This window comes from Orcinus orca, chromosome 10 (genome assembly GCF_937001465.1).
Source record: "Orcinus orca chromosome 10, mOrcOrc1.1, whole genome shotgun sequence".
Classification (NCBI taxonomy): domain Eukaryota; kingdom Metazoa; phylum Chordata; class Mammalia; order Artiodactyla; family Delphinidae; genus Orcinus; species Orcinus orca.
In genome coordinates this window covers 84,906,799-84,929,423 of record NC_064568.1, presented here as the reverse complement: position 1 = coordinate 84,929,423, position 22,625 = coordinate 84,906,799, and the positions used below count along the sequence as shown (strand labels likewise).

Sequence of the window (22,625 nt, the reverse complement as noted above, 5' to 3'; positions counted from 1 at the left end):
CTGATCAGTTACTGATGTTAACGAATGTTCCTTGCAGCTGACGGGTACCGGGCAGAAGTTACTCTTCATTATCATCACTATTTTGTTCACCAGTGTATCCCCTCTACCGGGCTGTTGCGGTCTTGCACACACCTGCGAACTTCCCTCGGGGAGGAATCAGAACCAAGACAGAACACCAATATCCAGTGCAAATCAAAAGTAGATTAGTGATAGGCGTTTATTAAGCACAAAAGCACAAACCGATCGGGGCCTCACCAAAAGAAGGGTGAGACCCCGAGTCTTGTACAGGTGTGGTTTTTAAATCCCAGGGTAACAGGATGTTCGTTCTAATTTTGAACTATTGGGTCGGCCATCTGGAACCCAGTGTCTTCCTGTTCACATTATGCTGGGAAGCAAAGCTCAATTTCACAGCAGCCAAGTCAAGCGGTTAGCAATAAAAGCCGTTACAGTACAAACAGTTTTAAACCAAAACATTTCATCATTAATTCCAAGTATTACAATCGAAACTGTACGTTCTGGGACAGCGTGTCCCGTCACAGGGCGTGTGGTTGTTCTGGGACAGCGTGTCCCGTCACAGGGCGTGTGGTTGTCCCGTCACAGGGCGTGTGGTTGTCAAGTTTATTTGTTAAATAAATGTGTTAATAATCTTCACTCTTCAACTGAGCATTTTCTAGATTTTAAGCCCCTACAGTTTACTCACCACAGTTTCACAATTTACCTCACTGCAACATTTTCACAAAGTCCTTATTGTATTAGTTTTCTATTGCTGCCATAATAAATTACCATAAATTTTGTGACCTAAAACAAAATAAATGTACTATCTCACAGCTTTGTAGGTCAGAAGTCCAACATGGGTCTCAGCGGACTAAAATCAAGGTGTCTGCAGGCTGCATTCCTTTCTGGAGGCTCTCGGGAAGAATCTGTTTCCTTGCTCATTCAGATTGTTGGCAGAATTTAGTTTCTTGCAGTTGTAGGACTGAGGCTGTCATTTCCTGCTGGCTGTCAGCTGAGGGCTATTGCCGGTTTCTGGAGGCTGCCACGTTCCTCAGCTCGTGGTCCTCTTCCTCCAGCTTCAAAGCAGTAATGGCAGATTGAATCCCTCTCAGCCTTTGAATCACCCTGTTTCTTCTTCCACTGAATCTCTTTGACTCTCCTGCCTTTTTCCACTTTTAAGAATTTATGTAATTAGATATGTCCAACCAGATAATCCAGGATAATCTTCCTATGAATCCAGGATAATCTCTCTACATTAAGATCCATAACCTTAAGGTCTCTTTTGCCATGTAATGTGTCATAATCACAGGTTGTAAAGACTCTGGTGTGAACTCTTCAGGCTAGCACACGTAGTCACAGCCTCACTCACTCTGGAGGAGGCCTCTGTCCTGTATACACTAAGGGCCTCCACGATTGGAGATTCCCGTGAATCTCAATGAGTGACTCTTTGGAAATTTTATCTGTAGCCCTTCGTTCACTTACTAAACCCAGGTATACATCTCAGAGTGTCCTTTTGCAGAAAAGATAATTCTCACTGTTGATGATGTCTGGTGAACTTTCTACTGAATCCATCTCTTAGTTTGGGTTCCCCAAAAGCTGACTCTGAGTCAAGGACTCGGAGTCACGTTGTCTACTTGAGAACTGATCCCAGAAAACTCAAGTTCGAAAATAAATAAAAAGAGAAAAGCCAACTGAGAGAAAAATTACATAAAGGGTACATTAATCAGTTGGTTATCATGTGGGCAACTGGGCTCCATCCCACCCAAGACTAAGAAACATGTGAAGCTGTGAGATATGCTTATGCTTACGTCATCACACCCCCAACCCCAAACACTATACACACACACACACACACACACACACACACACACACACAGACTTCTACACATGGCAGGCCTCTCCTGGTGATTAGCAGCAACGCCAAAATCCTCGGGGAATCTCAAGGATTTTTCAATAAAAAAATGAAAAGTATCTCGCTTCTGAAGAAAGAAAAAGGAAAGTTTTTTAAAGGCTCCGTGCAGCTGTGCGTTTTTAAGTCCTAAGCTGTTTCTGTGTATTCTACCCAGTAACTGGTGAGAAAGCAGGTTCAGGGATGCCATTGGCTGGCTGACCCACGGCCTGCTCTAAATCATTCATTGGAGATCTTGTGACTTTGTGGTCCCCGAGTGGACCGGGTCCCAGGGACCGCAGCCCCCTGGCCGCGACTAACAGGAGGTGAAGAAAAGTTCCTTCTCCGCTTTCGGGAAGGTTTGGTCTGGTTGTGCCTGTGCCCATGGGCGGGTTTAGGGGGAAGACGGACAACCGGAAAATCATCATTTGAGCGTCAGAGGAGAAAAGAAAACGCAGAAGTTAATTCTAGAAGGTAAGAAAGGGAGGGGACGCGCTACCGCTCGGGGGTGGGGCGGGGAGTGGGGGGCGGTAGGCGGGAGGAACAGAACCTGATAAGGGGAAAGTCGGGGTCCCGGTTAGGGGATGCTTCCGGGGGCGGGGGTGAGGGGAGGGAGGCTCTCCACCCCTGGCTTGACTTGGTGCCGAGCCAGATTCGCGGCGAGGAGGAAGGGACGGGAGGGAGGATGGGTTTGGAAGAATATCAAGTGACGTCTGAAGAAACTCAACTCTGGCCGGAGAAGTGAGCCGAGGAGGCCGGAAAACTGTAGTCCCGATCGTTGTATTGTTGGCTTATTCCCTGGAATGTTTAATGAAGCCATCTATCGGTAAATACCTGAACCAGGAGAGGAAGGGGGCTGCCCAAGACAGCAGTTGGGGCGCTGATGATAACCAACACGGGTTACAGGAAAGTTTGACCTAGGTCAGAACCGTAGTGCCGAGTCTCCCTGGCTGATTCTCCACGTCTCTCTAGGCTTCCCGTCCCTGCCTCTCGTGGGTGCTTATGGAGCGAGCTGCTTCTCTGCATTTCTCCCTGCCAGGCTCCCTTCTCTTCTTCCACCTCCTCAGCTTGTTTGCAGCGGTCTCAGGTAGGGGTGCATGCCACTAACTCCTATCAACTTCTCAGAAAGGAAAATCAGCACTTCACTCTGCAAAGAGGAAGGGTAAAGAAGGGCTGCAGTTGTGTTCGCTCACCTTTTCGTTCTGCACACGGTCTTCGAACGGATCCCAGCGCCCTCCATTTAGCAATCCAGTGAGAGCCACAAAAGGCGAGCTGCATATATAACTTAAAATTCTTAGTAGCTACGTTTAAAAAAGAAACAGATAAAACAACCTTTCATAATCTATTTTAACTCCACATAACCAAAATATTATTATTTAAACTTTTAATTAATGTAAAATATGAACAGTGAGATACTTAACATTTTTTTCTAAATTTTCAAAATTGTGTGTATTGTACATTTACAGCACACTCCAATTGGGACTAGCTAGTGGCTATCATATTGGACAGCTCAAGTTTATAGTATACTCCAGGCACTGTGCTGGTTTGGGAAATAGAAAAAGATCTGTGTAAGCTCAGGGTCCATGGGGGGTATCAGGGTATGCTTCTCAATGTGTTGTTCAAGAAGCATTAGCATCCTCAATAGACACCCCTCCTACCCCTGCTAGGTGTCTGTTACTATCGACCAGCCACATCTCTTGGCCCCCAGAATCCTGAGCCCAGGAAGCCCCTTAGAAAGAACATGTCTGTGCCCTGGCATATCCACTTCTTTTCCCACCTTAGAGAGTTGATGGCTGGTGCCCTTGTCTGACTCTACCGCTTTGTTGAACAGTCCAATTTACTGTCCTGGGACCAGCTGATCCAATTCTGGCCATGGTGGGAGAAGACACCAAGTTACACTGCCACCTGTCACCTGAGAAAAACGCTGAGGGCATGGAGGTGCGGTGGTTCCGGACGCAGTTCTCCCCTGCAGTGTTCGTGTACAAGGGCCATCGAGAGAGAACGGAGGAGCAGATGGAGGAGTACAGGGGAAGAACAATCTTTGTGAGCGAAGCTATCAGCAAAGGGAGCGTGGGGCTGATCATACACAACGTCACAGCCCACGATAACGGCATCTACCGCTGTTATTTCCAAGAAGGCAGATCCTACGACGAGGCCATCATGTACCTGATAGTGGCAGGTACGACCTTCCATTTTGCTCCATTGCTTTTTCACAGCCTGACTCTTAGGGAAAGTTTTTCTCCTCACCTCAGGCCCCCTGCAGACCAGCAGATTTTTGCCTAGAATCCCCTTTAAACAGGGAGGGTGGCTTTCCCCTGCTCAAGGACCCAGTGAGTGGGTTTGCTCTGCTAAACGGTGGGCATCAACTCTTGAGACGCACACACGGAACTCAGCTGTCACCTTGAGTAGGGGCGAATGCTTAATCCCTACAAATTATTCTTATGCCTACTTGTGAGAGATCTCTAAGCATCTTCCTTAGTAACATGTTTTAGAATTAGACATCTTTATTGTGAAGTATTATACAGAAAAACTCATAGAACATTAATGTACAGATTACTGAATTATTATGAGCTATAACCCATGTAACCACTACTCATGTCAAGAACTAGAACACTGCCTTCTACTGACCGAGTTAGTTTGCTAGGGCTGCCATAACAAAAGGACCACAGACTGGGTGGCTTAAACAACAGAAATGTATTGTCTCACAGTTCTGGAGGCTGGAAGTCCAAGATCAAGCTGTCAGCAGGTTTGGTTTCTTCTGAGGCCTCTCTCCCTGGCCTGCAGATGGCCACCTTCTCACTGGGTCCTCATGTGGTCTTCTCTCTGTGTCTTCATGTGGCCTTTCCTCTGTGGGTCCACGTTCCTGGTGTCTTTCCCTGTGTGTCCTAATCTCCTCTTCTTATAAGGACACCAGTCAGATTGGATTAGGGCCCACCCTAACAGCCTCATTTTAACTTAATTACCTCTTTAAAGGCACTCTCTCCAAATACATGCACATTCTAAGGGCCTGGAGGTTAGGGCTTCAACATATGAATTTTGCGGGGGCACAGTTCAGTCCACAACATGCCACTTCTCAAAATCCCCAACTTAAACAGGTTCCTAGGAAGAGACATGCTGTATAATAAGAAATATACATCCTTAATAGGTACTACACATTTGTTTTCCAAAGTGTTTGTACCAATATACACTCTCGCCAGTCATATATGATGCTCCATACCTTTTTCATTAAGTCCAAAGAGAAGTTTTTCACATGTGATTTCAATCTATTTTTTTCTTTTTCATAAGTTATTTTCCATGCGTGTGAGGATCAAACACCATCCTTGACCCTTTTTACCCTCCTTCCCTACTGTTTTCCTCAGCACCTCTCACCTTCTTACATATATGCATTTTACGTATTTATCCAGATTATTATGGCTCTTCCACTAGAATGTAGATTTCATAAGGGATTGTTTTCTATTTTTCTCCTGCTATATCCACACCTTTAGAACAGACCCTGGAGCATAACAGGTGCTCAACAAATATTATTGAAGGATTAAATGAATCTGCTCCATAAAGCTGTAAGTGGTCATCACATCGTGCCTGAGCTATCTCTATTCTAAGCCTGAGATCTGCTTTTTTTTAACCTTTTTCCATGAGCCTCTTACCAGTCCATGCTTTTAATCATCTTTGAAGTATGCATTAGTCAGGATTGTCAAGGTTATGCTCTGGTCACAAGCAGCCCTCAAATCTCAGTACATTAAATCAACAAAGGTCTGTTTCTAACACATGAAATATATCCTTCCTGAGTCTGGTGGGGCTCTACTTCATACAGATCTGCCTGGAGCTTTGTGGTTCACCTGAGCAGAGGGAAAGAGAGCCCGGCAAATTACTCACTGGTTTGTAAAGCTTCTGCCTGGGAGGTGCTACATGTTATTTATACTCACATTTCATTGACCAAAGCAAGTCACATGGTTATGCCTAACTATACAGGAGAGGGAAGTACAAGCCTAACCATGGGCCCAGGTGAACTGAAAATTTTTGTAGACAGCACTAAAAAGTACTCTTTCAGGTTTTTGTTACTAGACATTCTTTTAAAGCGTTAATAGTCCACATCACAATCAAAACCAGCAATTATTCACAACTATGTCTCCAGCATCTAGCAAATTGCTTGGCACCTAGCAGGTACTTAATAAGTAGTTGTAAAATGAAGGAGTGAAAAAGATGAATGGCTGATATCAAAATCAGAGTGGAAAAATTTACCCTTGCGCACCCCTCATTGCGGACATTCATAAATTCATTCCACAAATACTTAACAAGCATCTCATGTTCAAGTCACTGTTTCAGAAACTGAGGATAAATCAGTGAACAAAGTACATGAAGATCCCTACCCTCGTGGAACTCACATTCTGGAGGGTGCTCAGAGAAATAAATGAAATAATTAAACTGGATTTTATATCAGATGGCGATGAGTACTATAGAAAATAATAAAGCAGGGAAGAGATGGAAAGTTCTAGGAGGCAAGGAGGTAAGATAATTAGAAATAGAATGGTCAGGAAAAGCTTCACGGAAAAGATGGCGATCGGACAAAACGAGAATGAAGTGAGGAAGTGAGCCATGCACGTCTAGGGCTACTGAGAGCATCCAGTGTGAAGTCCCATCTAGCACAACACAGGGCGTGTGGGCTTCTGATAGGGGACCATATAGTTTATCACTCAAACTGCACATTTTTGAGAGTGAGAGGAGGCACTGTCAATAATTGCACAGGGACAAGTGGAATCAACAAGGACTGCCCAGGAAACTACAGCATATATGGACATCTCATTTCTTGATAAACATTAAGTTTACCTTCTTTCCCTTTCCTCAAATACTAGTTGTCGTGTGAGTGACTGACATGTAAATTATATATTAAGCCTAGTGGTCCCGCAGAGAAAATGAGTGAGAATTCGGCCAGGCTTCAGGATAGAAGTGGCATTTAAACTGGGATTTCTACAAGTTTATTGGCTTTAAGGTATGACCTCACTTCCGGTGTCAGAGTATTATACTTTAAAAGAAATGTTTGAAGAACGGAAAAGCCCTTAAGACACACATAAATCAATGGCATTTCAGTCCACCAGACCAATGGAGGTTTGTGGACAGTGCGACCTGCCCAGTGGGCCTCAAACGTGACTGGCAGGAGATCCCATCTTCGTTACTCAGAAGGGCAGTTTTGTATCTGATTAATATAGAATATCATGGAAGAAGGGTTTCTCCACGCTTGTGTCCTGACTCTGTTCACAGCAGCACTACAGAGCTGACCACCATGTGTTTGTATGTGGCAGGAATTTTCCATTCTTCCCCTGTAAACAAGACCCTGACCTGCCCCACTCTGAAGCGAGTTGGTGTACACCTGTTTGCTTGTTTGCTTACTGTTTTTCAGTTTGGTTAATCGGCTGGCTGGTTCTGTCCTTAAGTCTATTGTCTCCTGCTTGCCCTTATCGAACCCCTCCGGAACATTCTGTAGGATTTCTTTCCATCTGGCCAAGTTCTTTTGAATCTTATCCCACTTCAAAGTTTCTGTGTGAGCCTTTCAATATGCCACTAGTTGTTTTTTATTTTCCATCTTGAAAAGATCAAATTGAGCAAGAAGCAGTAAGGCTTAAGTGACTGCTTTAATTTTGTCTCTGGTATAATTGGTTGGACAGGCTTAACAAAGGAACTCCTTAAAAGAAGTCTGGATGATTGCTGGACACCTGGCTAAAGGGGCAGAAGTCTCCCAGGACCATGCATTTGCAGCTCTCTCCTACCCAGTATTCTCTTTTATTGAGGATTCTCTGAAAGATAGAATAAGTTAGGAAGAGTCTAGATTCTTAGGACTTTTGACGATGATCTGCTGACATTAAGGAGGTGATTTTTTTCTTTTTTTTTTTTTGCGGTATGCGGGCCTCTCACTGTTGTGGCCTCCCCCGCCGCGGAGCACAGGCTCCGGATGCGCAGGCCCAGCGGCCAGGGCTCACGGGCCCAGCCGCTCCGCGGCACGTGGGATCCTCCCGGACCGGGGCACGAACCTGTGTCCCCTGCACTGGCAGGCGGACTCCCAACCACTGCGCCACCAGGGAAGCCCAAGGAGGTGATGTTTTTATCTTAAGGATCCCGGAAGCATCCAGATCTAATAGGGGAATGTTGTCAAGGGACTGTAAGAAAATTACCTAATTGACTGAGCCCAATTGACTGGAAGGTAAACATCTCTGAATTGGGGTAAGGGTTGGCTTTGCACACTGGCTCTGTCAATTTTCCTAAAAACCAACAGCTGCTTATGATTATCAGATAGCTGTGGCGATGTGAAGTCCTAAACCAGGAGAAGAGGGTCAGTGCCTTGAACTCAAAAAGTTTCTTAAGATTCTGCCAGCCTGGCGGGTTTCTGTCCTTATTGTATTGACCTAGAACTTCAGGAAGCCAGAGCTACTGAGAAGTCCTCTCAGGGCAGAAAGTGAAAGCCTGCTTCTTTCTGGTCACAGTGGACACACCCACGCGTAAGTGAGAAAATTAAAATCTCTAGCTGAATGAATCAATCAACCAGTATCTATTAGGAGGCAGATAAATGCTTGCTCCTGTGATGGGGTCCGTAGGTGGAACACAAAGAAAAGTACAATGTAATCCTTTCCCCACTTAGAGATCTCACAATTTTTTTGACATGTTGGTCACCTGGTGTTCTCCAACATCAAGGTTTTCTTCCCTCCTTTCCTTCCTTCCTTTCTCCCTTCACAGAATGGAATGTGCGTCATCAGTTTCTCTGGACACCAACCTCTTGCTCTCTCGTGGCTTCCCTTGGCTCTCATCACTAACAGCTGATCTGCTAAGACACTTCGGCTAAGACACCATTACCTCTTTAGCTGGTCTCTCTCCCCAGGCCTGGGTTCTAAGCCCGTTATTGAAATGAAGGGCCACGAGGATGGAGGCCTCCGGCTGGAATGCACATCTGTAGGGTGGTACCCAGAGCCCCATGCCGTGTGGAGGGACCCTTATGGTGAGATCATGCCCCCGCTGGAGGAGGCTTACACTACGAACGCAGATGGCCTCTTCATGGTCACCACGGCTGTGATCATCATGGACGAGTCTGTGAGGAACATGACCTGCTCCGTCAACAACACCCTGCTCAACCAGGAGAAGGAAACTGTGATTTTCATTCCAGGTTAGTTCCCCACTCTCTGGAGGCTCATCTCATGGAGGCGGGATCCTCAGCAGACAGACCGGAGCCCAGCATGGAGATGGGAGTAGGGGCATGGAGTGGAAGGGTCCTGGGCCCTGAAGAACTAGAGGCTACAGCTGAGCTGAGGCCTCTCCCCTTGTCACAAGAGGAAAATCAAATCACCTCAAAACACAGGAGTAGGAAGCCTCTTCTCTGAGGGTAAATCTGATAGTTTTGTTTTGTTTTGTTTTTCTCTGTTATGGTCCTTATCCTGCAGCAATTTTCAAACATGTAGAACAATCATAAATCTATGGGCAGGTAGTATCTGCTGAAGCCCTTCCTTCCTGCCCAAGAGATTTCCCAAGGGACAGAGCTGGAGAAATTCTCTGTCTGTAGACATTCATAAATTCATTAAATACTGAACAAGCATCTCATACGTTCAAGACACTGTTCTAGAAACCGAAGGTAAATCAGTGAACAAAATACATGAAGATACCTGCCCTCATGGGGCTCACATTCTAGAAGAGCAGAAGGCAGTAAATGAAATCATGAATTAAAACAAGGAGTGAAATAATTAATTAAACTGTGGATTATATCAGATGGTGATAAGTACCGTAGAAAAAAATTAGTGAGGCGGGGATAGAGAGTGTCAGGGGCATGAGGCAGTTGTAATTGTAAATAGGATGATCGGGGAAAGCTTCACGGAAAAGATGGCAGTTGGGGAAGTGAGGAGTGAGCCATGCAGATGTTTGAGGACTGAGCAAGCCAGGTAGCAGGAACAGCATATGCAAAGGGCTGAGGCAGGAGCATATCTGGCAGTTTCAAGGACACCCCCCCCCAAGACACAGGTATGACTGGAATGGATTGAGGGCAGGGAGAGTTGGAGGAGATGAATTCAGAGAGACAGTAGATCTGGATCATATGAGGCAGTGTAGGCCACAAATGGACTTTGGCTGTTAGTCTCAGTGAGGTAGGAAACACTGCAGGGTTTTGAGCAGAGAAACAACATGATCTCACTTAGGCTGCTGTGCTGAGGACAGACCGCAGAGGATATGGACAGAAGCAGGGAGAAGGCATTGCAAAATTCCAGGCAAGAAGGGATGATGGCTTATACCATGTGGTGGCCGTGTTGATTCAGTATGGCTGGTTAGCTTTTAGTCACCCTGGTCTTACCCATGGTGACTCCAGATGTTACTGCTTTTTTGTCTTCTGGGGCCCCAACCCTGGCAATCACTGTGGGGCGAGCCAGTGCAGAGCCAAAGTCTGTTTCCCTAGCTGGGGTTTCTGAGAGAGAAGCTGACGGAGCAGGGACCTGGTGGGGGCCAGGGGTGCAGGGGAGGTGCTCTTCAGATCTGCGCCCGGAAGGGCTCTAATCCCAGGGCTCCTTTTTCTCACTAAAGGGGACTTTTGGGCTCCCTTTTCAGAATCCTTTATTCCCAGCACATCTCCCTGGATGGTGGCCCTGACTGTCATCCTGCCTTCTCTGCTCCTCATCATCGCTGGAAGCATCTGTATCGTCAAGAAACTCCAAATGGAAAAAAAGCTTCTGTCCATGCAAATAGAGATTGAAAATGAAGAGAAAGAAATTGCACGTAAGGAACTGGGGACAGAACGTGTGGAAAAAGAGAAAGAACGTCAAATAAAAGGTAAAAGAGTAGGAACACAGTTCACTGTCTTACAAAAGGACACAGCTCGGGCAGCTAAAAGCCTGCGAAAGAGAGAGAGGACGTGAATAAAGGCAGCGGCAAGGGCTTAGAACTCTTCGTGTCCTAGTAATGAATCCCTCAGACCTCGCTTTCTTCCATTCTGCAAATGTTGCATCCATTCACCTGGCTACGTATAGCCCTATATTGTTGGACAAGAGCAAACCCAAATAAGTACTGATAATATCCAGCCACCTGATCATATGTTATTTCTGGTATCTTGACAATTCCCAAGGCAGCCGGGGAGGGGGACAGTGGTCAAATAGAAGACCAGCCATCATCACTTAAGACAAACTCTATTTCTCTTAGTTCTTCTCTTGAGGACATTCATTTGTTTCTGTTTCTTTTTCAGAGCAACTTCATGAAGAACTGCGTAAGTTGAGCATTTCCTGAACTACTCCCTGCATGATTTGCATTCTGCCCTGCATTATCTCCTGAAGCTCACCTCTCTGCCTGTCCCATTGCAGGATGGAGAAGAAGCCTCTTACATGCGGGTGAGCGCCTCTGACATTCCCTCAGATCCCGAGCTTTCTCCCCACCAGGCAGCGAACAGGACACATTAGAGGAGATGAACAAGGAGACCCAAGGCTGGCTAGCGGGGGCAGGAGCCTGGGGTCGATTCACCAGCAGTATCCCACCCAATGCCGGAGCCTACCTCTGCTGTCAGGGAAGCCCTGCAGCTCTTAACCAACTCTATAGCTTACTTCCCACCATCCTTTCTTTTTTAGAATAATTTCATCCATGATTACCAAAGGTCTACCATACATAATAGATGTCCCGAAAGCTTACCTTTTAGTAGCTGTTGCTCTTTGGATCCTGGCTTAATTTGAAAGAAGACAATACTGGCTTAGCTATTTATAACCTGGGCGATGGTATAGACTGCACAGTGGAAGAGCCACGTGTGGGAAAAGCAATAAGCTTCCCAGGCCTGGCTGAGGGGTGTACAAATAGGGACCAGAAATGCCTTCCTGCTCCAAGAGAATGCTGATAACCCTGTGTATAGCCTGCCAGTGGAGAGGACCTGGGCAGGTGGGAGAACACAGGGTCCAATTGCCTGGTCCTAATGAGCACTTTGAGTTTTATGACTTGTCACGTTCTGCTCACAAGCATCAAAGAATGCAGGCTTTACTAGATCCCACAGCACATGGACCTTTCCTCTTTCGAATTTCAAAATTATCACCATCAGACATAACAACTTGGAGAAAGAAGCAAATCATTTTAACACAGTGATTTTGTGTTCGATGTAGACTGACTAAGTAATAGTAACTGCAGATGGGAGAGGGCTGCAGAAAGTCGGGGGTCTGAGGCATTTCCTGTATGCAGAGAGGTCATAGCTATAGATGTCACACCAATGTTATTAAGGCAAAACTACCTTTTGCCATACTCACCTCTCAGGCAAGTATGGCAGGTAGACTTTGGGGGACATTATCCTTCTTTTTTACCCTTTGAGGGATACGCTTATTAGTCATTTAAATCAGTTGTCACCTGGTTAAACTGGTAGAACACAGAGGACCAGTGTAGGGACACTTTATCACCCTTATCTGTGTAGGGAAAAATTGGCCTTAATGGCTTAACTGGGGGAGGGGGAGGGGATAGGTCCTCTTTGCTGGTTTAAACCATGTGGGAAGCTTTTTAACTAAAGAGAGTCCCAGAGATCATATATTTTGAATAGAAAAGGGGGCAGATCTAAGAACATTGAGAGAAAGCGGGAGCCATTAATTTCAGCTCATTTGCTGAACTTTCTATATTTCTTAGAGCCCCAGTTCTCCTCGACCTGAGGCAGTGCTCCTGCCACTTAAGAGATAGAAGTGCAGCCTCAGGAATTTTCTGTGAGCTGCCTGGGATCTGGGATCGAGGGGCCTTCACGGAAAAGGCGGTCACATGGGGGAATCTCCCACCAGCTTTCTGGGATCTCTCTGGGGACCAGGAATCTCACAATCTCCTGAGATCCTAGGCCTAAACCTGAGACTTCCTCTGCAGCTGATGTGGTACTGGACCCAGACACCGCTCATCCCGAGCTCTTCCTGTCAGAGGACCGGAGAAGTGTGAGACGGGGTCCCTCCAGGCAGAGCTTGCCTGACAACCCAGAGAGATTTGACTGTCAGCCTTGTGTCCTGGGCCTAGAGAACTACACCTCAGGGAGACATTACTGGGAGGTGGAGGTCGAAAACGTGATGGTTTGGGCTGTGGGTGTTTGTAGAGACAGTGTTAAGAGGAAAGGGGAAGCCCTACTGGTTCCTCAGAACGGCTTCTGGACCCTGGAGATGTTTGAGAGCAAGTACCGCGTCCTGTCCTCCCCGAAGAAGATTCTCCCCCTGAGAGAGCGCCTTCGCCGGGTGGGCATCTTCCTGGATTATGAAGCTGGAGATGTGTCCTTCTATAACATGAGGGACAGGTCGCACATCTACACGTGTCCCCGTTCGCCCTTCTCTGGGCCCCTGAGGCCCTTCTTCAGGCTGGGGTCTGATGACAGCCCCCTCTTTATCTGTCCAGCGTTTACAGGGGCCCAGGGGGTCACAGTGCCTGCAGGCGGCCTGGTCCTTCACAGGGCAGAGACCCACCGCAGCCTCCAGGACCAATTCCCCGGTCTCAGAGCCAAGTAGAGAGCCCAGGCCACCTCTACTACCACAGCACAGCACCCCCTGGAGGAAAACCACCCTCCTTCCTTCTGGTCACGGAAGAAAATCTCCTCCAGAGGTCCCCTGGACACCTCCTCAAGCCCCAGCCCCATCTCTCCCTCATTAGGCCGTTGCTTTAGTAACTCATTTGCACGTAACGATGGGGCAGGGGCCAGTCTCAGGAACACAAGTGCTGCCACATAGCTCCCAACCAAGAAGTGTGAGAACGTGACAGGCAGAAAACCGGTTGCTTTAACATCAGAGTGACACATTCAGCCTGAGACTGGAGTTGACGTCAGATACTGTGGACTGGGGCGAGGATGCACTAGGATGTAAGAGGGGAGCGGGAACCACAAATGGAAGTCAGAGATAGAGGAAGTGAGACCTGAGAGGTGGGCCGAGGCTATGGATGTGGTTAAGCCCCTCATTACAGCTAAGGGGTCCCAGGAGCTGATGGTCCATTTCCCACCCACCCCCAAGATTTCCAGGGCATACAGTAAAGCTCCCCAGGCCTAGATCCATATGAGGAAGGATGAAGGATGAGGATACTTCTGGACGTGGCCTGGCTCAGGTGTCCCTACAATAAACAAGGTGTCAGTACTTAGTTACTGAGAGTGGCCTAAGGTTTAAGGTCCCAGCTGAGCAGGTAAGCATTGGACCAAGTGGATCTCAAGGTTCAGGTTCAGTGGGGAGAGCAGTGCTTTTCTGCTTTTTGGCCTCAGGTTGCCTTTAGACACTTAAAAATTACTGAGGACCCTAAAGAGCTTTTGCTCATCTGGGTTATATATCTATCAATATTTGTGGCATTAGAGATTGGAACTGAGAAATGTTTAAAATGTATTTATTTATTAATTTATATTAAAAATAGCAACAAGCCAATTACAGGTTAACATAAAAAATTTTTCATGAAAAATAACTGTTGTTTCCAATGCAAAATAAAGTTTATTGAGAAGTGTGGTATTCTTTAACGTTTTTGCAAATCTAATGTCTGGCTTCTCGAAGGTGGCTAGATCCTCACATCTGCCTCTGTATTCAGTGCTGGGATATCACAGGTCATGTAGGCTCTAAAAAATGTAACTGTACACTAGTGAGAGAGTGAGAGCAAAAATGAAAAATAATATCTTAGTATCATTATTATGGAATAGTATTAATCTTGTACACTGTTTGCAAGTATTACAGGGACCACCCAGAAATCTGCAAAACATCTTTTGAGAACCAGGATAGAGGATCCTGGAATTGAGTCAGTCATCTAAAATGATGACATAAATGGCAGTATTTTGGACTTTACATAATTCAGCCATCCAATTGTAAAACTTGGCTGAAAACTTTAAAAGGTATTTCAAAAGTTCAAAATTGTTTTACTGCAGTTTCAAATGGAGACATTCTGGAAAAAATCAGGAACATTGAAGTAAGTGATTTGTTGAGGTGGAAGACTGGCTTATTAATGTGTATGTGCATGTGTTGTTTTTATTTTTAGTATTGTTGTTATAATAATATTTGAACAGTTTTAACTAAAAGCACCAGACTGCGAGTCAGGAAACAAGTACTACTAATAACTGCCTATATTAATCTTAGGCAAGTTAGAGCTTTTCGGTGTTTTGGTATTCTGTAAAATAAGGCTTTGAGTGGGTTTGCATATCTTTTATTATAGTTTACAAAACACTTTCACTTATGCAGTATCCTTGCTTTCTCATAGCAAATATACTGATCCCCATTTCACAGTGAAATAGTGAGGTCTAGCAAGTTAAAGCAATTTTTTTGTTTGTTTGTTCAAGGAAAACAGAGTTTTCATTCATACTTTTTTTTTTGATAAATCATGCCTCATCCTTAAGGTGCCTTATAAACATAAATTTCAAATGTTTTAAGTATTTATTGAAACTAAGCATGAACCCAATGCTCTGCTAGTCACTGTATAAAATATGTAAATAGTGTAAAACTCGGCTCCTATCCTTTACTGTCTTCCTTCATATCTTTGCTTATTCATTCACTCTCAACAAATTTATCACCTTTAATGTGTCGACAATGTACGGTCTGTTGTGTCACGAAGGAAATAAACAGGGTGATATTATGGAGAGGAATGGGTGGGGGCTGAGGGGGACCACTTTAGATGGCAAAGTTAAGGAGGGCTTCCTGGAGGAAGTGATGGTTTTTCTGAGACTTGAGGACTAAGAAAGATTCCCGAGCATTGGGAATCTTGTGCATTACGAGCCCCAAAGCAGAAATAAACTAACTAGTTAAAGGAACATAAACCCCTACAGTCAGAGCAAAGATTGAGAATGGAACGGGCAGGAAACAAGTAGAAAGCAGACGATCTGGAGCCTCGCAGCAAAGTGCTGAGAATCAGACAGAGTCTTACTGAAAACCAGAGCTCAAATGAACAGATGTCTGGAGTCACCCGAGAATTATTTTTATTTCCTTTTCCCAGCAGGCAGCAGGATTACCTTTTTTTTTTTTTTTGGCTGCTCTGCATATCTTGCTGGATCCCCGATCTGGGACTGAACCCAGGCTCCGCCCCGGCAGTGAAAGCACTGAGCCCTAACCGCCGGACCGCCAGGCAATTCCTGGGTTACTCGTTCTTAGCAGCATGAGTAATTTAATTTTCCAGAATTTCCTTTTTCCTGGGTTTGGGGGCTGGGAGTGAAGTGGAGTAGAGTATGGAGAAAAGGGGAACGCCCCCCAGGGACTCTTCCCCTTCTTTGGGTGTCACGGCTCAGGCCTGGCGTAGTGATCCCAGCACCCTCAGTGGCTGAGATCCACGGCATCTGTGATCCCACCTGCCCTCTTGGCTCTGTAACTTAGATCAACCCCAAGAGGCGGGGGAAAAAAAAGAATTCTGAATCAAGACCTTCCAGTGGAAGTTTTTCAGATTTTGGCATGTTGGATTAAAGAGAGACTTTAATCTTTTACCTCGAATGGGCTGGAAGTTATCGTCAGTGGTTATTACTGGGCAACGGTTAATCTTGTTACCCTTTGATCCCCGTGTGGGAGAGAGTAGGCTGGGCCAAGGAGGGAGATGGGGTGGGGATATTGGAAGTTAGGTCTTCTTGGCATATCCTACCATAATTAGAAGTTTTCCCAACTTCTGGGAAAGTGAAACTTACATATCCCTGGACTCATGAAGAGCTTTCCTTAATCATATGTGAAACAGCCTGGCACATTGCTGCCAGGCTGGTTCACAGGATCATTTCATTTTCTCCCCAGCCTCCCCCATGCTTGGCCCCAAACCAACCCTTTTGTACCACAAGGCACATGTATAATTATCCCAGACCTTTCAATTACGGTTACTAATCAAACTTAGAGGACTTTGGTATCAGAGACAGAAGTAATCTGACACAGATAAGGTACATGTAAAATAATCAGTAAATAAGCTAACATTTATATCCACGCAGTTTCTGGTGCGTATGAGTCAACACACCTGCAGCTTATTCTTACATCCATGCAACAATCGCTGGCTGTTGGCCATGAGCCAAGCACTGTCTAGGCACTGAGGAAAATAACAGTGACTAGGACAGGTGACATGAGTGGAGTATTGCCAACCCAGGAAGTACACTCAAGCTTCGATGGCCACACTTTCTACTGAGGCTTCATTATGTAGGCTTGATTGATTGAATCATTGACCACATAGTGATTGAACTCCATCTCCAGCCCCTCTCTCTTGCTGAGTCAAGCGGACAGCACATAGCCCAAAGCCCCAACCCCCTAATCACATGATTGGACTTTCTGGCTTGGTGATTGCCCATGAGTCATCTCATTAGAGTAAACGATCAGGTACAATCCAGAGAGCTCACCAGGAATGACACAACACTCGGGAAATTCCAAGGGTTTAGGTTATTTCCCAGGAGCTGGACAAAGGCCAGACCTCTTACTACACAGTTTGAGAAAGAATGTCAAGGGCAAAGGACTAGGGTGCGATTGGATTTGGGGTACCACCTGAACAAAAAGGTGAGAGCAGCCAAAGGATGGTAGGAGAAAGAGTGGGCAGACCAGAGAAACAGGGAGAGCCAGGTCAGTGGAGACTCGGGGCAGCGAAAGAAGTTTGTGTTTTCTTTTAAATATAATGGGAAGCCACTGTATGATTTTAAACAAGGAATAAACATAATGATTTCCGGTAATTCCCTGGCGGTCCAGTGGTTAGAACTCCGCGCTTTCACTGCCGAGGGAGCGGGTTCAATTCCTGGTTGTGCCGCAGCCCGAAACAAGAAAACAAAACAAAACAAAAAAACACCTAATGATTTCCTTCTAAGAGAGAGTCAGAGGAGACAGAACAACAGAAGCAGAGGATAGAGATAGAAAGATCTGAAGATGCTATGCCACTAGACTTGAAGTTGGAGAAATGGGTAGCCTCTAGAAGCTGGTATTGGGCACGCTCCTCCAAAAAGTCTGAGAAAACTGCAGGAGAAAGGCTTCCCGCTCTCGCCTTTTTTCCCTGAAAGCAGGAAATAAATCTCGCATATGAAAGGTACCCTCCCTGTACCAGGAGGAAGGGAGATATCCTTATCACCAGAGAGAAGGCTATATAAACAAACCTTGCTACTTCTTCACCATTTACTACCCCTGGCCCAAGCCCCTTTGCCATGTCAATTTTTCACAAATTTATTGTTTCTTTGCCTAAAATGTATTAAAGCTTCCTGCTCTGGTCATTTCTTCAGGTCTTCATCCTCTTGTGAGGGCTCTCATGTACATGTAAAAATTCAATAAAATGTGGATGCTTTTCTCCTGTTCATCTGTCTTTATCAGTTTAATTTTCACACCCAGCCAAAGACCCTCAGAGGGTTGTTTTTTTATTTTTTATTAAAAAAATTTTTTGTTGAAGTATAGTTGCTGTACAATATTATATAAGTTACAGGTGTACAATATAGTGATTCACAACTTTTGAAGGTTATACTCCATTTATAGTTATTATAAAACATTGGCTATATCCCTCATGTTGTACAATATATCCTTGTAGTTCATTTTATACCTAACAGCATACCCCAACCTCTATATTGCTCCTCTCCCCTAGAAGGTTGTTTTTTAATATGATAGCAATTCAGTAATTCAATCTTTCACACCATTGTTCAAGATCATATTAAGATGTAACCAAATTTCTATGTCCTCCTCAAAGCCTTCTCTTAGTATTTCCATCCACAGGACTCCTCCCATCTGTAGACATGTGCTGGGATGCCATACCCTCTGAGATGACTTCCACTCAAAAGTCATCCTAGTTTAGAAATTTAGAAATATGATTCTAGATTTTTCAAAGTTGGAAGGGACTCTAAAGGTTATAAAGCCCCAAATACCTTTAGATCTGAAGGAAAAGGCAGCCTCTGACTGAGGAAGAAAGAAACAAGCCTGGCAGTGGCTCCAGCGTTCTCCACTTAAACATTTCACCCTTCTGTGATTGTGATGGAGTGAGACAAAAACAAATCCACTCTGCAGTCATGTCAGAGCACAGACCAAAAAACAAGAACACCGTGCAAGCTACAAAAATGACCATACACCTCTCTCTCTCGGCTCACTGCAGTAATTGCTGTTTGTTTACCACTTAAATCTTTTTTTTTTTTTTTGGCCGTGCCCTGCGGCTTGTGGGATCTTATTTCCCCGACCAGGGATTGAACCCCGCCCCCTGCAGTGGAAGCATGGAGTCATAACCATTGGACCACCAGGAAATTCCAGCCCACTCTTTTCCTCCACTTCCTAATAAAAATTGGAATATTCAATCATACATCAGTCCGCTGCTTTCTTACAGCAGTCATCCAGAGCAAACCCTTCATTCTTTGAACCTCCCCCAAATCACCCAACACAAACCTAAATCCTGTTAAGTTCTCCCACACCCTCTCACTGAGACACACCCCCCCAAGCCCCCATGGTGTGTTGAATCCACGCTGTTGTAACAAGTAGCGACAAATCCAATTTCATTCAACTGCAGTTGGGCTTTGGCTGGTGGCCTTCAACATGGTCATAGGCAAGCAGAACCCCACTATCAGCCTCCAGTGTTCACTCCCATCCACCCCAAATTTGGCCCCAGACTTTCAGTTCTCCAGATACAGCAAAATCTCTCAGTATCTAAAGCCAAGAGGAACTTCCTGCAGATTTCTCAGAACAAAAATTGAAACAAAAAGTATTCTTTGTTCATGATTTATTGATAATTTTTCAATAATCAAGTATTCACAGAAGGGAACAGTCACTCCAGTGTGTGTTTCATGCTCACATTCCATCCTCCTTCCCCCACCTTTAACTCAAATCTTAACTGGTTTAGTTCTGTTTATTTTCCAAAGAAACTCATAAAAGAGCTTAGAAAATTCTGGTGTTCCCTCCATTGTTCTATAAAGAGGCTTTGTATCTCTTATAAAACCTCTCTGTTACTACAGAATAGAAAAAAGTACAATCGTGTGCAGGTCAATGGCTCTTCATTTCTCTGGGACTCAGAGCTCATATCTCCAAGGGATTCAAAGCCTCAGGGCACACAAAATGAAAAATACTGACAGCATTTCACTGATGAGGGTGGAGAGAACAGAGATAGTGGTAAATTACCTCAACATTCTCCTTAGGAGACATACAGATCCCTTGGAATATGACCAGAAGATTAGCTAACCCAAGAAACTTGAAGTTCAGGCACACTAATCGGTAGTTGATAATCAGGAAAGAAGTTGGTGTGGGGCTGGGGCGGGGAAGGCTGGGAATGGAGACCAGGGGCCAGGCGGAAAAATGTCTCCTGGGGATACCTGACAATTCCTACCACGGTGTCTCATTTCTTTGGAGAGAAAGAGATGCCCCCTGAATCTCTCACATTCACTGATTCTCAGTCTCCCCTCTGTCTGTCTGTCTCTCTCTCTCCCCTTGGTGGTCACCGGCATACCCTTCCTACTGGTGTTCACCTAGAAAATCCTCAGCCAATGAGGGGCTGGATTATGGATAAATCCTTCTGCTTTCTCATCCCTCGGTGACAACTCTGAATTGGGTAGTTTCCAGTTCCACACAATCTCTCAGAGAGTCCCTAGCAAGATTGAGTCCCAGGGACCCATAACAGTAATCCGGGTGTTATCACACTCTTTATTAGCTCTTCCCTGTCTCATTTCTTCCCTTCCCCACCATGTTTTCTAGGATCACCTCCCAAATAAATTACTTGCATCCATATCTGTGTCTGAGGGCCTGTTTCAGGGAGAATTCAAACTAAGACAAGGTCTGATCAGGGAACATGGAGTGACATCTGTGATAAGAGGAAAACAAGGTGAAGTCAGACCAATAATGAATTCATGGCCTGCTTCTAAAATACTAAACTCTGTATTTTCATGTTTTCTATAGCCTGTCCTCCAGAGGGTGGATAGAGCCCTGCTTTGGAGGAATTTGCCCCACCAGGTAATGGGAAGAGAGGGGGCAATGGGGTAGATTCTAAGAAGAACTCAGAGTGGTCCATACAACTGCTCCCTTCCCTAAATCTTCTAATTTTTCCCTTGCACAATCCAAACTCATTTTATTGACTCCCATACGTTCCTTTCCTGACCCTCTTCTTTGTTCTAGGAACTCTCCATTTCAAAAGCGTTTCCCGGAATATGACTCAAGATGTCACCACTCAACCAGACCTCAGCCTCTTGCTCCCAGGGAACACTCTGTTGGGCTACAATGCGCATAATTTCTTTTCTTCCAGTTTTATTAAGACATAATTCACATACAGCACTGTATACGTTTAAGGTGTACAGCATAATGATTTCACTTATGTATATCGTAAGATGATTACCACGATAAGTTTAGTGAACACCCACCATCGTATATAGATACAAAAGAAAAGAAAAATTTTTTCCTTGTGTGGAGAACTCAGGATTTATTCTCTTAACAACTTTCATATATATTATACAAGTGTTAATTATATTTATCATGTTGTACATTACATCCCTAGTACTTATTTATCTTATAACTGGAAGTTTGTACATTTTGACCGCCTTCATCCAATTCCCCCTCTCCCCACCCTCCACTTCTGATAACCACAAATCTGATCTCTTTTTCTATGAGTTTGTGTGTTTGTTTGTTTTGAAGTATAATTGACCTACAGCACTATGTTAGTCCATGCTGCACAACACAGTGATTCAATATCTCTATACATTACAAAGCGATCGCTACACGATGCACATAAATTTAATACAGGCTTGGTAAATAGGGGGGTTATGTCAGTATTATAATGTCAACATATCATGAGGTCACATCTAGTTATTACCAGTATGCCGATAGTGTGTGCCCTGAGACACAGCAGCTGACCACAAAGCTCACTACAAGTCACAGGATGTGCCCATTCTCACCCAGCCCTTTGTCTTAGCTCGGTTTAGCCACGTGCAAAAGAAATAAGCCCGAGACTCAGCCAGAACCATCCCCCAGGGTCATCTCCGCAATTCGTGTAGAGCCAGCAGCTGCCTCTTCAGCTGCGGATTCTGAATAAGGAAGAGGAAAAAGCTCCTGTGGACCGGCAGCAGCCAGCAGGGAGAATCCTGGTAGCAGTCCAGACCTAAATCAGAACGTATTTTTAATAAGACCCTCCAGTGAAGCATATGCTCATTTAAGTTAGAGAAGTGCTGCTCTGGGAGGGATGGGAATGGGGCTAGGGAGGGATTGTAATAGCACTAATAAATTACCTGAGATGTTTGACTACGGAGACTGTACTTAGAGACTGTTAAGGGCTGGGAAAAATCTGTGATGGGAACACAGAAAACTAAACAAAGGAAATAAGGTGAATCATTTAACTCCCTCCCTCCCCCATCCCCCTCAAACACAAAAAAGATGTTCAGGAAAGTAAATGTAATCATATGTGATCCTCAGCTCCATAAAAATATAGCCACAAAACCATGGTATTGGAAACACTGAACAAAAATTATATATTTCTATTGGTGATATAAAAGAATGGTATTAGTCAGAGTTCTCCAGAGAGACAGGACCAATAGGCTATACGGTATACAGATATATAGAAAGAGATTTATTATGAGGGATAGGCGCACGTGATTATAGAGGCAAAGAAATCCCACAATCTGCCCTCTGTAACCTGGAGGCCCCAGGAAAACTGGTGGTGTAGTTCCAGTCCAAACTCGAAGAACTGTGAACCAGGGGAGCCGATGATGTAAGTCCAGGTCAGAGTCCAAATGCCAGAGAACAAGAAGTGCTAATGTCTGAGGGCAGGAGCTGGAAGTCCCAGCTCAAGCACAGAGCAAATTCGCCCTCCCTGCATCTTTTTATTCTATTCAGGCCCTCAAAGGATTGGATGATTCCCACCTGCATTGGTGAGGACGGTCTCTTCACTTACGGATTCAAATGCT

General features: G+C 45.0%; 1 protein-coding gene across 9 annotated transcripts; it reads left to right on the top strand.

Moving 5' to 3' along the window:
- The first annotated feature begins 1,949 nt into the window (after positions 1-1,949).
- LOC101278978 (butyrophilin subfamily 2 member A2) lies at positions 1,950-13,592 on the top strand. 9 transcript variants are annotated; one of them, XM_033434709.2, is made up of 8 exons: positions 1,950-2,356; positions 2,855-2,969; positions 3,714-4,061; positions 8,748-9,029; positions 10,451-10,618; positions 11,082-11,102; positions 11,197-11,223; positions 13,223-13,592. In XM_033434709.2, the coding sequence occupies exons 2-8, from the start codon at positions 2,885-2,887 to the stop codon at positions 13,330-13,332; spliced, it is 1,041 nt and encodes a 346-aa protein (XP_033290600.1). In that variant the 5' UTR covers positions 1,950-2,356; positions 2,855-2,884; the 3' UTR covers positions 13,333-13,592. The 9 variants fall into 9 exon arrangements, with proteins under 9 accessions (XP_033290600.1, XP_033290599.1, XP_033290601.1 ...); XM_033434708.2 differs by having other exon boundaries at positions 10,451-10,672; XM_012534351.3 differs by having other exon boundaries at positions 2,052-2,356; positions 12,710-13,592.
- Positions 13,593-22,625: the final 9,033 nt, after the last annotated feature.

What these genes read in the sequence shown, in the direction of transcription:
- LOC101278978 (XM_004273566.4), top strand. Translation starts at nt 2,885, where the DNA reads ATGGAGCGAGCTGCTTCTCTGCATTTCTCCCTGCCAGGCTCCCTTCTC. An exon ending in CTTGTTTGCAGCGGTCTCAG is followed by an intron (nt 2,970 to 3,713) that starts GTAGGGGTGCAT and finishes TTTGTTGAACAG; the next exon opens with TCCAATTTACTGTCCTGGGA. An exon ending in CATGTACCTGATAGTGGCAG is followed by an intron (nt 4,062 to 8,747) that starts GTACGACCTTCC and finishes CTCTCTCCCCAG; the next exon opens with GCCTGGGTTCTAAGCCCGTT.